The 16,837-nt window shown below is 37.8% G+C and overlaps 1 protein-coding gene across 2 annotated transcripts in view; it reads right to left on the reverse strand.

Annotated features, from left to right (window-relative positions):
• The window catches only part of LOC121371433 (xanthine dehydrogenase/oxidase-like), a 50,049-nt gene that overhangs the window by 30,683 nt on the left and 2,529 nt on the right, over positions 1–16,837 (reverse strand). For both annotated transcript variants that reach the window (XM_041497315.1, XM_041497314.1), the window contains exons 2-10: positions 15,812–15,869; positions 13,944–14,040; positions 13,644–13,752; positions 12,981–13,107; positions 9,624–9,685; positions 8,342–8,395; positions 7,314–7,424; positions 3,829–3,970; positions 322–489 (exon numbers count right to left, since the gene is read on the reverse strand). In XM_041497315.1, the coding sequence (XP_041353249.1) occupies positions 322–489; positions 3,829–3,970; positions 7,314–7,424; positions 8,342–8,395; positions 9,624–9,685; positions 12,981–13,107; positions 13,644–13,752; positions 13,944–13,981 (811 nt within the window). In that variant the 5' untranslated portion in view covers positions 13,982–14,040; positions 15,812–15,869. The remainder of the gene's footprint in view (positions 1–321; positions 490–3,828; positions 3,971–7,313; positions 7,425–8,341; positions 8,396–9,623; positions 9,686–12,980; positions 13,108–13,643; positions 13,753–13,943; positions 14,041–15,811; positions 15,870–16,837) is intronic.

Below are 16,837 nucleotides of genomic sequence, written 5' to 3' on the forward strand. Positions count from 1 at the left end.
GGGGAAAAAAATCAAAATATTACAAATCAACAACGAACATCGTTTAGATGACGAAATGGAAAAAAAGACAACAAATGTAGTTAGAGTTCTGTCACAACACAAACACTTAAGTATATATCCCAATCCTAATGAGGCTAAAGAGGAACAAAGAATACAAATATACAAATATTATTCGTATCCAATTATATAATTCCTCAAAATAAGACATGTTTGAATATATTTACTTTTTATCAACATGCATTATTAAGTTGCACAAGGATGGTTTAATGTAAATGTAAACTAAATAATATCAATCAAATACTAGAAATAATTAACAGTCACCTGGCAAACTGTCAACTGCACTCTGCATGGCTTCTTGTATCCGGGACAGAGTGACGGACGCACCAATCACTAAACCGTGTTCGTCTAGCCGTACTTCATTCAGTGCTTCAATGTGTGTTGTACATATCAGAACTGGGAACTGTCCTCTCTTAAACTTTTTCTCTATTCCTGGAATAACAGTAATACAGACATTACATAAAAGCACGTGTTTTACGTTTCATTCAGTAAAGTATACTGATGCAAATAAATATTTGAGACCAAGTTTAACTTATTAGTAGAGTAGTTAAAGGGACATTCCTGAGTTTGCTGCAATTTTTAAGATGTTATCGATTAACAGAGACTTTTCGACGACTGCAATTACATATCAATATATTTTTCTGCATAAAATATTAGTGGCTGTATATTAAACGTGTTTCTGATTGTTCTAATATTGTACACGTTTAAATTTTATTTTATTTCCTAAAAATGTACATACGAAATTATTTGAAGATAAAATCCAGCTTGGGCTTCTTACAAATATTAAGACGACCAGAAACACATTGAATATACAGACACTGTTATTCTAAACAAGAAAATATATTTAATATGTAAATTTAATCGTAGAAATATTTTATTTGTCGGAAACATCTTACATTGCAACAAACTCGGGAATGTTCCTTTAAGCTTGTATAAAATTTAGATATTTAGTGTGGGACGGACTGCGAGTTCTGTCAATGAATGTCCGTAACACAGTTAACGTCCTGATACTATGGATGAAGGTTTTGGTTGTAGTTCAATATTTTATGTTTCTATTCATAATTATGTTCCCTTATTTCTTTTTCATCAGTTAATTAATCATAGGATGTAGAGAACAGGACAGGATGGAGTAGGATAACCTGATACAATGATGGATTCACAGATAAATATGAAAGGCTCTTTCAAGCCTAACACTACTTGTTTCCTACAGCATTAATTAATTAATTGAAATGGGTCGTATACATAACTGAGATAGGCTAATACGATACTCCTGGGGCTGGGGACATTTTGCATGCATGAGTGGTCCCCTAAATCAGTCTCCTTTGGCCACATGTCATCCCCACGCACACGCACACACATACAAAATGGATTTTCTGGTTACGATATTATAATATCATGTACAAATATGAAATACAAGCTCAAATGCACATTTAAAAAACTCATGTGTGTTCGCTATGAACGGATATCGTCAAAAGTATACGCTCGATTCGTCGCCTGTGCCGACATTGCTCGGCAAAGCACAAACGACAGCCTGTTGTCAGTTTCAGTTAAAGTTACATTCTCTGGTTACCATATTATAACATCATGTACAAATGTAAAATACAAGCTCAAATGCACTTTTAAAAAACTCGTGTGTGTGTTCGCTATGAACGGATATCGTCAAACGTATACGCTTGATTCGTCGCCTGTGCCGCCATAGCTCGGCAAAGCACAAACGACAGCCTGTTGTCAGTTTCAGTTAACACGTGCGTTTGCGGATTTGAAATTGAAGGGTTCGTCTCAAAAAATTAAAAGAGAAATCTTGCGCTATACGAAGAAAGTTCGGTTGAGGATACGATACTAGTCTTTCGTTAAAACCGGTTTGATCTTGACAACGTATTATCGACAATCGTACCCTCCTATTTCAGAATTAATATTTTATAAAGTGTTAGTAGAACTTTCAAAGTTTAGTTTGTATACTAGTAACACACTGATCATGTATATATTTTTAATAAAATATACTAAAGTAGACAATGAACGTTTTCACTTCTTAATTTTACGTGTGTTAAAATCGACAAATTCAAATAAATATTAATTCGTTTGGAAAGGGTAAAGTTAGTTTCTTTTGTTTAACGACATCAATGTTAGAGCATATTGATTTAATAATCATCTGCTATTGGATGTCAAACATTTGGTAATTTTGACATATAATCTTAGAAAGGAAACGGGTGTGTGTGCAGGGGGGGGGGGGGTATTGGGGGTTGAAACCCATACCTGCCCAAGCGTAAAAAGAAATTTGAAATATATTTTCTGGGGGAGCATGGCACCATATAAACTTTGCTCAATACAGTCTATAACCCCCAACCCCGCTGAAATCCCTGCACACGTGCCTTGGAAACCCGCTACATTTTTTTATTATTATTTTTTTTTTAGCAAGGAATCGTTTATATGTACCATCCCACAGACAGGATATCATATATCATGGCCTTTCATATACCCACCGACGAGGATCGATCCTGAACCGACCACGCATTAAAAACCACCACCTTTTTAGGTCTAAGTAATGAATAAAAATAACATATAGTCTTGAAAAATGTTACGTAAATCGAACACAATACCCTCTTCCTCTACCCCTAGAGCGTTACGTAATTATTAATACCCCTTATATGTAACGTATATGCCAACCGCTGGCCTCTGTCAAAATGTTAAGGCAAGTCCCTCACCGACCCCTGGAATATAAATATGTTTGGAGATATGAGACGACCCCTCAATCAAGACAGTTACATTTATTCAAAATCATGTGTGAAGCTCAGCGCCTGCGCACATCACATAAAGTCCCAGTTCTACTGGCGTCCCGCTAAATGAAGAAAAACAAAGCTGGTCATTGGTTTGTAGTTGACCTAGATAATTTAGATAAGCGAGCATTGCGAAACTATAGCGATGTGGTGGACCTTTTATGTACCAAACAGAACTGGATCATCTATTCTAAATGCTTAAATAATAAAAATATTCCAGGGACTGCAGCTTTAAATATTGTGCATTGCCTATGGTTTTGACAACTATTTATGATGGTTTGTCATTCTGTTGAAAACAGTGTTGCGCGTAGATGAACTTTGACCCCATATCCGACCATCAGTCAGCTAACGTCAGAAACGTTTATCAGATATCACTTTGCACTTTAGCATTGGTAGATGATAAAATGTTCCAAATACAACATTAATGTTGCAAGTTTTGTGGAGTTTTTTCATTTCTTACCGAAAATCTAGTAATTTATGGATTTTGTCAAAAGTTCAAATGTCATCTAAGTGGTTAATATGTTATCTTTGTTAAAGGTTATGATTATAAAAACTTACCTAGGTTGTCTGCTTGCAGAAAAGCTAAATAAACAATGCCTAACTTTATTCTGCGCTTTTGAGGGTCCATTACAATTTTGGGGGATCGTAATTTAAAGGCAACACTCTCATGACGTCATAATGTGATCTGTGTTGACCTTGAACATTTAAAACATTTTTATTTTAGTTTATAGGGGAAACTACAAGCTTCATTTTGGTGTACATAAGGACAAATTTCTCACTTATTGCCAGGAATCAGAATGTCCACCCTGATTTTTATGACGGCCCAGGTGGTCCACTCACCAAATGCGGAGGGTGATTTAGGTGACCTCTCATGCATGCAAAAAGTCCCCAGCTCCAGGAGTATTGAGACAATTACTGCATTTTAAAAATGGGTACCTTGCAGGCCAATATTTAATGGAAACTGTGGTAGATTTCTACATTTAACCAAAGTATTCACCGAGTTCGGTGTTTCCCACAACCAGTCTAGCATTAGGGTAGAGCTTCTTCAGATCCATCAGTTCATCCAGGGATGTCGGTCTAAACCATGTGCTTGAAGGATTGCCGAATTTCAAAGATGTATTGTAGAGGTGTGCGTTGACCTACGTAGTACAAGAAACCATTCTGTCAATATGTAACGATCTCATGTACAATTACAACAGAAAACTGACGAATATAATTATATGTATATATATATATATATATACAAAATTTTTAGTATTCACTAATAACTCATTACTCGGAGTTTCAGGCTCCTCGCCTTCATCAGATGAGTGTTTATAATTGTGACAGTTAAGGTGACGTCACGCTGTGTGTACGCGGCGGTGCGCTCCTGACGTCATGGCACGTCAGTCGTGAGACTCGGCTTGTTGCTGTGGCGGCATTTTGATATGAGTTCTGTCCTTTTGTTGAGTAGCTTGTCTCCTTTTTCAAATAGTATTGAGAGCTTCTCCTCTATGCACAGGTTGCATTGTCCCGAGCTGCGTTTCCGTGTGTCCGATTTCCTGACGATTTCCCAATTGATGTGATAGGCGGGTTTTTTTCGTTTGAGTTCCCAGATGTATTTTGACAGTTCTGTCTCTTTTTCATAGCGTTCATATTTGAAAGATTTAGTGTGGTTGTTAAACCTCTCCTTGAATGTACCTCCAGCAAGACCTATGTATGATCTGACAGTCTTACCAGATGCCACGTTTGCCCGGTATACGAGGGAGCTAGTTTGGCAGTTGCCGTTCAGGGGGCATTCGTTCTTCTGTCTGCAGTTACAAGACTTTTTTTGTGCGGGATCGGTTGAGCTCTGGGTGATTTTCGTGTTGTGGCTTTTGATTATTGCTCCGAAGTTTTTCATGCAGCTGTAGCTGATTTTCAGGTTGTTTCTGTTGAACAATGTGTGGTACTTGTGATTATTTGGGAAATGCTTGGATATCAATTTGATGAACACGCTACCGACGTTTGTCTTCACATTCTTGCTGAATGGGGGGTTGAACCATGTGATTTTTTCTGGGTCTTTTCCTTTTCTTTGTGTCTGGTTGTTCTCTATGTTTAGGCGGGTCGTATTGGATGTTTACTGTGTAGCCACTTGCCCTCAGCGCTTTGTTGTACTCCTAGTGCAGCTTCCGCGAAGTAGTCTTCATGGGAAGACAGAAGGGAAATTCGTTTGCCGATTGATTTTGGTATTTGCTTCGTGATTGCGGGTGGGTGGTTTGAGCTGACGTTGATGTAAACGGGTTCGTTGTTGGGTTTCCTGTAGGGTTTGTGGGAGTCAGTTTCAAGGTTTTCAGGGTGGTGTCCAGATAGTTGACTATTTTTCAGGTTGGTCTGGATGGTGATCTTTAGGCCAAGATCTTTGAATATTTTTGATGAGCATTTTCCTCATTCTGTCTGCTTGGCTTCCTGAACTTCTGCGTAGAACTGCTAGACCGTCATCTCTGTACAGTCCGACGTTCATGTTGGAGGTATTTGTTTGAATTGTGTGTAGGATGAGGAGTCCTACTAGTTCGCACACTTCCGCTCCATCATATCCGCCCATGGTGACGTCGAATGCATTGGGAGTGTAATTTTTCACCCATGGCTGTTCTTTGTTGTCAAAAAGTAGTGATTTTCTTGCATGCATGATAGTTGTGTATTCTATATCTGGGATGACTGTATATTTCTTCGCCCATTTCAATGCCTTGTCGAGTAGTTCAGGTGTTATGGAAGGGTAGAAGTCCACAATGTCGAATACGAGGAAGGATAGTTCTTTTTTTATCATGCAGAGCTGAGAACCATTCAAGTACAGCGGGAGTGTTTCTCCATTGGTTCATTTGCGTCTTGAGTCGTGTTTCACTGTTTATTCGGTCTAACATAATTTTGCTGATCCTACCGATTTCGCTTTTTGCTGGATTGATGAGTCTGCAACTTGGATTAGTGGCAAAATTGTCCTTATGATCTTTCAAGGTGATGAATGCTCGGGTCTCTGCCATCTTGTCTATTCTGTCACGTATTCCTAGGGCATTGCTGACGTACTCGAACTCTGTGTTGATATCTTCGATTGTTTGGTCGTCTGCATGTTTGTACTTCGTTGTAATGTTTTCTGTTAGCATTTTAGCAGTGTCCACTTCTAACTTGTAGAAGTTTCTAGTCTTGTCTGCAGGTACAAACACTTTTTTGGAGTTGTTTATATGCCTTATGTCCTCTTTCATGGTGTTCTGGAACTGGTCATATGCATTCTTGAACTGTATGGTCTCAACCATGTGTAGCATGTCCTTTTCGAAGGGTGCTAAACGTCGGTAGCGTGTTCATCAAATTGATATCCAAGCATTTCCCAAATAATCACAAGTACCACACATTGTTCAACAGAAACAACCTGAAAATCAGCTACAGCTGCATGAAAAACTTCGGAGCAATAATCAAAAGCCACAACACGAAAATCACCCAGAGCTCAACCGATCCCGCACAAAAAAAGTCTTGTAACTGCAGACAGAAGAACGAATGCCCCCTGAACGGCAACTGCCAAACTAGCTCCCTCGTATACCGGGCAAACGTGGCATCTGGTAAGACTGTCAGATCATACATAGGTCTTGCTGGAGGTACATTCAAGGAGAGGTTTAACAACCACACTAAATCTTTCAAATATGAACGCTATGAAAAAGAGACAGAACTGTCAAAATACATCTGGGAACTCAAACGAAAAAAAAACCCGCCTATCACATCAATTGGGAAATCGTCAGGAAATCGGACACACGGAAACGCAGCTCGGGACAATGCAACCTGTGCATCGAGGAGAAGCTCTCAATACTATTTGAAAAAGGAGACAAGCTACTCAACAAAAGGACAGAACTCATATCAAAATGCCGCCACAGCAACAAGCCGAGAGTCTCACGACTGACGTGCCATGACGTCAGGAGCGCACCGCCGCGTACACACAGCGTGACGTCACCTTAACTGTCACAATTATAAACACTCATCTGATGAAGGCGAGGAGCCTGAAACTCCGAGTAATGAGTTATTAGTGAATACTAAAAATTTAGTGTACCTGCTCCACTAACATTGTGTTGAGCACTTTATGTCCAATAGTGATAACAAATATATTACTATATATATATATATATATATATATATATATATATATATATATATATATATATATATATATTCAATGTCATCCTGTCTATACACAGGGAATCTTGGCAAATGATCTTCATTTTGGTACTGACAAGATTTTATTCTAATTTGAACAAGATGTTCAAAACGCAAAATGGTCATCTGTGTTGTATTTTTAATGTTGGAGGTTGTTGTTGTCGGGTGTTCTTGGAGGGGGCATGTGTGATCACTTTACGTTGTTTTCTTAAATCAGAGAACTCAACAGGTGTTGCTCTAATCATATGTGCAGGTGTATCACCACTGAAGATTGAACACTATCTGATCAATATTACACACACTATAGCAGGGTATTCTGTACAGACAAACCTTCAGTTCGGGAGGGAAAATTGGTTCCTGTGATGGATCATACAGCAGACGAGTTTCAGCATCTCCATTAGCTACACCATTCACCATTCCATCTGTGTTATTTGTTGCCTGCTGCAAGATACATTATTAGAAACATATACAACACATGCAATGAAACAACTAAACATGTTGGCATCACCAAAATTCATTTAATTTGATTGTATGTTAATACCACAGTTTAATTGTAAGGAACAGATATATTGATTTGTGACTGTAAATATAATGGTTAACTTGTGCAGAATTGTTTGTTGCTTTACAAACATATCTCAAATGTGTGATTACATATTTGGAAAATAGCAATATAGTTATATTAGTGTACAATAAATAATATGAGTGTGGATGGGTCATGCTGTTTTCTTTTTAAGATATGTAACAAATAGAGTACTACACACATTTGTAAGATAACATGTATATTAGAAATCAGTCTTTAAAAACATATAAAAATGTTATTACGAGTTTGATATGCCATGAAATCACACACAACCAATCATATAGTATACATGCAGTAGTATTTTGATTTTACCCTAATGTATAAAAATTGTCTGACCCTAGTTCCTCGCGATACGTACCTTTCTGTAACATTGGCATAAAATGTATTGTAAAATATTACAACACTCAGGACAACCAAAAGCAAATGCATACTATCATATTTGTCAAACGTGATCATTTGAGCATCTAATGGTAAATAATATATAATACAATAGTAACAATGCCTAAAATAGCAGAAGTGCACAAACGGTTCACTTGGATGTTTCTGTCATGCTGTTTTGTTGGGGGAAAAAAGAATGAAAACTATATGGACAGATCTTAGACATAGGCTGTTCACCAACGCCAGCCATTAACATATAAATTATTTGATTAAGAAAACAACAATTTTTATTTCATTAACAGTAATTTAGAATATACAAAATATTAGACCTTGTAAGCGATTGTTAATCGTCATTGTGCGTTTTAATTCTTCCAGGCCCACTGTGTTCATGTACACTTACCTCACTGCCATTGTTCTTGTTCATACAGCAGTTCACGCCCATTGGACAAGCATCCTGAAATAATTTAAAGTATATTTAATGCATGTATTATGCATGTAAATACATTTCTATTTTATTTTTAAATAAATTTTAATTAGTTTATAACAAACAATACATATTTTTAAGGTTAAATATTATTTATACGGTTAAAATACATTCATTCCAACGAGAAATATGCAAACCAGGGGTTTCCCTAGAGCGATAAGCCGACACGGCCCGTGCTCCCTTAGCCAGCCAAGTAAGCGCCTTCATGTCTGGTAAGCGCCTTAACTGCAGGACCGTGTCGGCTTAATTTGTAACATGTATACAAAACAATGGAGCTGTGATCCGTAACGTCATTCACCACACATTATCACACTTCCATTTGGTATCTCTGCAATTCTTTAGATGTTCACTTTGAGGTCCATTGATCGCACCGTTTTAATTGTCGGCGGGCCTGTGCTGGTCACGTGGTACAGATAACTGCTTGTTGTAATAGTGTATGTATGCTTGGGAATTACGCATCAAGACAAATCAAAGAAAATACCTATTAATTGAATAAACATCTCTGAAGGTGAAATTCTTGAGTAAAAGATGTCACCATTATTTTAATTTTGTAAAGTCTTTGAACCAAACCGACACTGCTTGTCAATTTGAATACACATGCCAGTTTAGGGCCGAAAGACATGTCGGCTATCCCAAGGGCTGAGTTCAGCCAGACCGAGCGAAAACAAAACGTTCGCTACACTGGTGTGTGCGCTTCACGTTAAACCAAATGGACACTACGGACACCAATCAAATAGTTCGCGAACGTTAGGAAGAACGTTCGTTGGCTGAACTGAGGAAAGCTCGGCGTAATATACGTCACGCTTCAGAGTCAGCTGACACCCACGTGTCAAGAGACATCGTTGCGGACATGAACAATACGATTACATGGAAGTAAATCTTGATGTAAATGTGTAGAAAAACAATAGTTGTTTGCATCAATGAATACCTAACTGCAGTTTCGTTATTTCCTTTGTCTTTGTTAATTTTGTAGCTATGGTCGAGAGCACGCACTGAGATCGCGATCGCAGGAAATGAACATGCAGTATTTATACAAATTGCAGTTAAACGTACACTGAATTAGTTTACAATAATCATGTTTGTTAGATAATGCTAGATATGTATTTGTTAAACTGTGAGGTGACAAGCCAAGGTGAAACCATAAGGTGATATATATAGATAGGTGCATGTTTTGTCAAATTATATAAACTAGATAAACCTTTGTGAAAGATTGGAATCCTTGTAGTATAGGTCTGTAACCTGTACACCTACAAAGATTTCCTGTAAAACAAATTATAGAATTAATCAATTTTAACAACATTACAACACTAAAACTATATCGGATATAGGGTGTCAAACACAAATTATAAATACAAAATATATTAAAATATTAATAAAACACAGTCACATCGATAACAAATGACACCAACATCAAATAAAATGTTATGGTCAGACCCAGCAAAACAATGTATGGAAGAGCTGTGGCATACAATTTTTTTTTTTACAAAATACCAAATAACACAAAACAACAACAGTGTAGCACTAAACTATCAATACAATGTATCACAAACAAAATATCTAAACCTGAAAACACCGCACCGAACAATATACATGTAGATTTGTACATTCCTATCACAGATGCTTCAATAATTATATAACTTTTAAAAGATTCTTGGTATGTGTAAAATTTGCTACTTTCAATAAAAACCACTTTGATGCTGTTACCCCAGCACAACGATGATGAAACAATTATAGATTCAGTAGAAAAGCTAACCAAAGTTTAGTGGATTCTGTTTTAGGCACTATACTGATTTGGATCACATGGAGAAAAAAAGTTAATATAAATTTAAATTTGACTGACATTAGGGGTGGGCGAACTAGGACTCCCTGTTTTTTTGTTTTTTTTTTGTTTTTTTTTTTAGCAGAGTTGTTTCCATAGTCATTTTGTCTATAGAATCCAAATCTGATGGACTGTTTTACCTATTACAATGCTTGATATCGGTAATTGACAAAAAATCAAAATGGCGGCCAAAAAGTATATTTTTCACAACATTATATGCATTTTCAATGTAGTGTAGCTTCTAATGTATGATATCTTATGTTCTTCGGGTTGCTGAAATATAGGTGTCAGAATGTACTGTCAAAGTGACCTGTAATCAATGATTTTTTATAGAATCATATTAATATTGACTAATAGTATGTTGTATCCTTTCTTCCAGGTGAAAGATTCGAGATTCTAGGTGTACAAATTGGTTGAAGATTTCATTGTTTCTGTCCTATACTTATTTTTTATATAGTAAATTGATAAAGAATTGCAAACGGGAAAATGTTTGAACAGAAATGACATAAGAATGTATATTCAAAGTCCCTAACAAACTACAAAATGAGGCTATTCTCGAAGTAATGAAAATTGTGATATATTTATGCGAGAAATCAAATAAAGAAACGAAAACTATAATGTCAGATACTTTAAATAATCTAAAAGCTAAGACATTTTATAATGAATGGACATATACAATGGTGTATACCCTGATAGGAAAAGGAAATGTTTTATTTAACGACACACTCAACACATTTTATTTACGGTTATATGGCGTCAGACACATGGTTAAGGACCATACAGATATTGAGAGAGGAAACCCGCTGTCGCCACTTCATGGGCTACTCTTTTTCGATTAGCAGCAAGGGATCTTTTATATGCACCATCCCGCAGACAGGGTAGTACATACCACGGCCTTTGATATGCCAGTCATCGTGCACTGGCTGGAACGAGAAATGGCCCAATAGGCCCACCGACGGTGATCGATTCCAGACCGACCGCGCATCGAGCGAGCGCTTTATCACTGGGCTACGTCCTGCCCATATCTCTTGAAGAAAGGCTCTGAAGAGAAATATCTTAAAGCAAAAAATGGTGTAAGAAGGTAATGATAGCATGAAACTGAATGCCTATAGATGGTATAAGAGCAAAAAACACAACGAGTATCAAAGAGAGACAGGGCATGGCCCATTAAAGCTACACTGCATTATCAAGCTCAGGTGAAACGAAACAAAAACCAATGAGAGAAAAAAACCTAAAAGGTTCCGTCAAGAGCAAACAGTGAGATGGTGTCGTGATTAAGTCATCGGATATAACACTGGTAGGTACAGGGTCCGCTGCCCGATACTGGCTCCGACCCAGAGCGAGTTTTAACTACACCCTCTTCTCTCTCACTAACCACTAACCCACTGTTCTGGAAAGATAACTCAGATAGCTGATGTGTGCCCAGGACAGCGTGCTTGAACCATAATTGGATATAAGATATGAAAATAAGTTCACAAGAAGCAAATTCGTTTATAAGCATCTCATTAATATTATCATGAGTTGAATGCAATCATATCTTAAGATGTTCATTTTAGTGCAAGTTAGAACAATACAATCGAGTGTCTTGCAGATTCTGGGGTGTATTTTAAAGATTTGACTAGTATATTTCTGTTTATCTACTCACTACAAAAATATTCAGCTACTACATTATTCACCGATACCTACAGTTATAAATTCAGTCCTTTGTTTAGTTTGTTACATAAGTATATAATTGTCCATATTAGTATACTTCAATCAGACACTTTGACAGTGGCTTTCACTTTCCCATTCCTTTTTATACAATGTTACAACTTGAAATCTTTTTCACGTTTCTATTTTGGGGTTTTATACTCATTTACTCTGTAATAAATACAAGTTCAACTGGATATTGATAAACGTGCAACGAGGTACTGGATGGTATCTCCGAGAACTGCATTAAGAACTACAACAATTCTTTATATATGGCATCTAGCTGCCACCTTGAAAGACTGGATACAACATATTAGTCAAAATTAATATGATTCTATAGACAGCAACAGATAACCTTGCCAGTAAATATTAATACCCATACATCAGGTCACATTTTGGACATCATATTTGAGATCAGCACCCTAAACACGATATGAAATAATATATTACAACACACAGTACCAGTATATTAAACATAAACCTAACATTACAAACAGTGTATTTTGTGGCAGCCATTGTGAATGTGTACTATTAACCGATATCAAACACCCTGCTACGGCAAATATTCCACCAGATTCTCATTCTACAGGCACAATGGCCATAAAAAGCTATGCATACTCAACATTTAAGAAAACCATTCAAGTTACCCCAACCCTACTGACACGTTGATGCAATCTGGACGAAATATATAAGCTTATTCTGGGATTGAAAATCATTAGCTTTAACCGCCAGGCCAGGATAAAGAATAGGATACCTTAGTCAGACCAGCAAAGACAATGTCATAGTGAAGCCTGTGATCTACCATTTCAGGCTGAAGATAACCCAACACTGTGGGAATAGAAACTACTCGTATCACACCTCAAGTCGATGCACCAAAATATATATCTTAACACAGATTATCAGATGTATGTGGTTCAGACAAGAGAGATGATAAATACAGACATATTTAACCTGCCTGTCTACATGCAATGCATTTACTCACACTGACACAAATAGATAGAAACAAAAACCACATATAACTTATTATAAAATAATCATGATATGCACCATCGAAGTACGACTCCATCTCTTTCTGTGTAGGTCTGGGATTGTTTCTCAGAAGGGTGTACATGGACATGACGATTCCCGGGGTACAGAATCCACACTGAGTACCATGAGCATTGGCCAGTTGTTCCTAAAACACACCAAGAACAATGTATTACAATGCATATATTCAATCTCAGATATCACACTTGGAAATTACCATCTGAGCTTTCCTGTTTAGATTCCCAGCATGGATCTGATGATAATTTGTGTTAGCCATACATGTTTTAGTCTTTAAAAATACAATTTTAAAGAAACATTTTGTTGTATACGTGTCGACATTTATTTTTGTCCTCTTAGGGTTGGAAAGAAAAATATTTTAGAACAGATAACAAATCCTAAATTTCAATTTCCATCTCGAGAAATGAGATACCGCTATTCAACCAAACTTCTGTGACTATAAATGTATACAATAGCTAAAGATGGCTATTACATATAACGTTGAGAGAAATGCAATCCACTGATAAAAGAAGCGGGATAATGCCAAATTGCTTCGTACAAAATGTGATCCAAGCGATGAAATGTGTCAATTTATGTCTTCATTATTATAGAAGAGGTTTTCTGTATAGTTATCATACTTCAGGAAGGGAATTAAATAAAAATACATTCATACCACAGCAAGCATACCTGAACTGGATGTAGCCTGGTCTTGGTGCTACCAATCCCCTCCACCGTGGTGACCGCCATGCCGTGTAGAGAACAGATCGGTGCCAGACAAGCATTAACTGATAGGTGACTTTCTTGTTTAGAAAAACATACATAATTCTAAACTTTTAAAATGTACATATATTTTTCAATAATGTCTTCACTTCTATTGTCTACCACACGTCCATGTTCTACAGTCAGTGTTTTAAATAGGTCTTATTACTGCAGTAATTTGTTTCTAAACGCTTGTTCAATGTACACTAATTTCATTATAAAGGATACATAATCTGGTCTCTGTGTTGGTCATATCTGGATACCATCACCGTGCAGGCGCCACATCCTCCTTCTCCGCACCCGAGCTTCGAACCAGTCAGATGAACTGAGATGTGTCAAGGTTTATGTCATTTCAATTATCGAAAGAAATAATAAATGTTTATGATGATGATGATGATGATAATGATGATGATAATCATGATAATCATGGACCATAGAGCCAATACAACTGATGAAACTATGTCCCCCTCCACTTCACTATTAATATATTACAAAAATGAAAGCAGGGAACAATATTTTTAAATCTTGGGGAACTCAGTTCACGTAATTTCCATTTAGGTAACCGATTTTTCGTTACAGTGATTATATTTGCATATCAAATAATATTATTCCTGATCCTAATGTAGAATATAACGACTGGCAGTTTGATTTAAAAACTGAACGCCAGTTCGTGTGAAAAGCAGATAATAAAGCTGATAAAATTCAAGAGCAAATGTTATAATAAAAATTATACTCAACCATGTTTTCTACGCATTACATGTAATTTAAAACAATAATACCTGGAATGAAAACATGAAGACTGCTAATACAGGTTTTAATTCCATTAGGAGCTAGGCTCGTTTGCTTACAAAAAGCTCAAACTGTCCTTTTTAGCATTTTATGCCCACCGCTTACAAAATCCTGAGTCCGTCACTACACCCTCTTACAAAATCCTGGGTCTGCCCTTGCACAATTACAAAATCGTGGGTTCGCCCTTGCACAATTACAAAATCCTGGGTCCGCCCCAGCACAATTACAAAATCCTGGGTCTGCCCTTGCACAATTACAAAATCCTGGGTCTGCCCCAGCACAATTACAAAATCGTGGGTTCGCCCTTGCACAATTACAAAATCCTGGGTCCGCCCCAGCACAATTACAAAATCCTGGGTCTGCCCTTGCACAATTACAAAATCCTGGGTCTGCCCCAGCACAATTACAAAATCCTGGGTTCGCCCTTGCACAATTAGAAAATCCTGGGTCCGCCCCAGCACAATTAAAAAATCCTGGGTCTGCCCTTGCACAATTACAAAAGCCTGGGTTCGCCCTTGCACAATTACAAAATCCTGGGTCTGCCCTTGCACAATTACAAAATCCTGGGTCCGCCCTTGCACAATTACAAAATCGTGGGTTCGCCCTTGCACAATTACAAAATCCTGGGTCCGCCCCAGCACAATTACAAAATCCTGGGTCTGCCCTTGCACAATTACAAAATCCTGGGTCTGCCCTTGCACAATTACAAAATCCTGGGTTCGCCCCAGCACAATTACAAAATCCTGGGTTCGCCCCAGCACAATTACAAAATCCTGGGTCTGCCCTTGCACAATTACAAAATCCTGGGTCTGCCCTTGCACGATTACAAAATCCTGGGTCTGCCCCAGCACGATTACAAAATCCTGGGTCCGTCCCCAGCACAATTACAAAATCCTGGGTCTGCCCTTGCACAATTACAAAATCCTGGGTCTGCCCCAGCACAATTACAAAATCCTGGGTCCGCCCCAGCACCCAGGTTTATTATTATCCTCACATATAAACATGATCTATGGGCTGTGCAGTACTAGGTGGAAAGAACATTGCTGAGTATGTGTGTTTTTCCCGCATAACGTGCTAGTCAGTTTACAAGCACTCAAACACAGTGCTTTCTCCATCTGGAAGCGGAATGGGGGGGGGGGGGGGGGGGGGTCTAGACTGTGGCGACCGACGTTTATATGAGGGTCTGAATTTGCTTTCAGAGCAGTTTATATGAGAGTCACAATGTGCTTGAGCAGGGAACGGTTTCGATGCCCGAAACCCTCCCCTACAATGAACATACTGGTAGCCTAAGAATAACAAAAAGATACGGCGGTTGCGTAAATATTGCAGCAGCGTCTCTTCCGGGTCAGCATTATTTTCCTCAATCTAGAATGAATGAACGAATGAATGTTTAAGGATGTTGGGTGTCAAACACAAGTAAATTTATAAACGAAATGATTGCAAAATCAATACACAAATTCAAAAGTTAAAATAAAACATAGGGTCATATATATTGCAGGTAGAAAAACTTAACGGAGAAATTTTCGACCAAGTTCAGGATGGAATTTTTAAAAGTAAAATGTGTTTTTGTTTAACGACACCACTAGAGCACATTGATTAATCAATCATCGGCTACTGGATGTCAAACTTTTGATAACTCTGACAAAGACTTAGAGAAGAAACCGCTACATTTTTCCATTAGTAGAAAGAGAACTTTTATATACACTTTCCCACAGACAGGAAAGCACATGCCACGGCCTCTGAGTTGCGGTGCACTGGTTAGAACAAGAAAAACCCCAATCAGTTGAATGGATCCACCGCGGTGGTTCGATCCTACGACGTAAGCACCTCAAGCGAGCACTCAACCGACTGAGCTAACTCCCGCCCGGGATGGAATTAAAATGATTCCCACACATTTATATCAAATATATATATATATTCCCGTCTGCTTAAAATGATTCCACTCCACCAAATGCGGTGTACTACCAGTGTACACTGACGGTGTTCACACCACCTGATGTGCAGGATCCTAAATCAAGGTTCTTAGGGCACATGTTCTTAGAGTAGTCTGACAGTAAGACAGAAACACGAATATTTGGCCAGTTAAATATTTTTTCCTTCCTTTTTTCTTCTTTTTTCCCCCCTTTTTTTATTATTATTATTAGATTGGGTGGGTTTTTTTTTTTTTTTTTTTGGGGGGGGGGGGGGTTGCTCCATTATGTCGGTCTCATTACAGTGCCACTATTGCTTAATACTTGATATTAAGCCATGATGTGTATTAAATGTCGTTGAATATGCATACCAGTCCAAAAGCCTTGCCTGGTCATCCCGCACCACTAGAGCACATTGATTTA

This window comes from Gigantopelta aegis, chromosome 4 (assembly GCF_016097555.1).
Source record: "Gigantopelta aegis isolate Gae_Host chromosome 4, Gae_host_genome, whole genome shotgun sequence".
NCBI classification, from domain to species: Eukaryota; Metazoa; Mollusca; class Gastropoda; order Neomphalida; family Peltospiridae; genus Gigantopelta; species Gigantopelta aegis.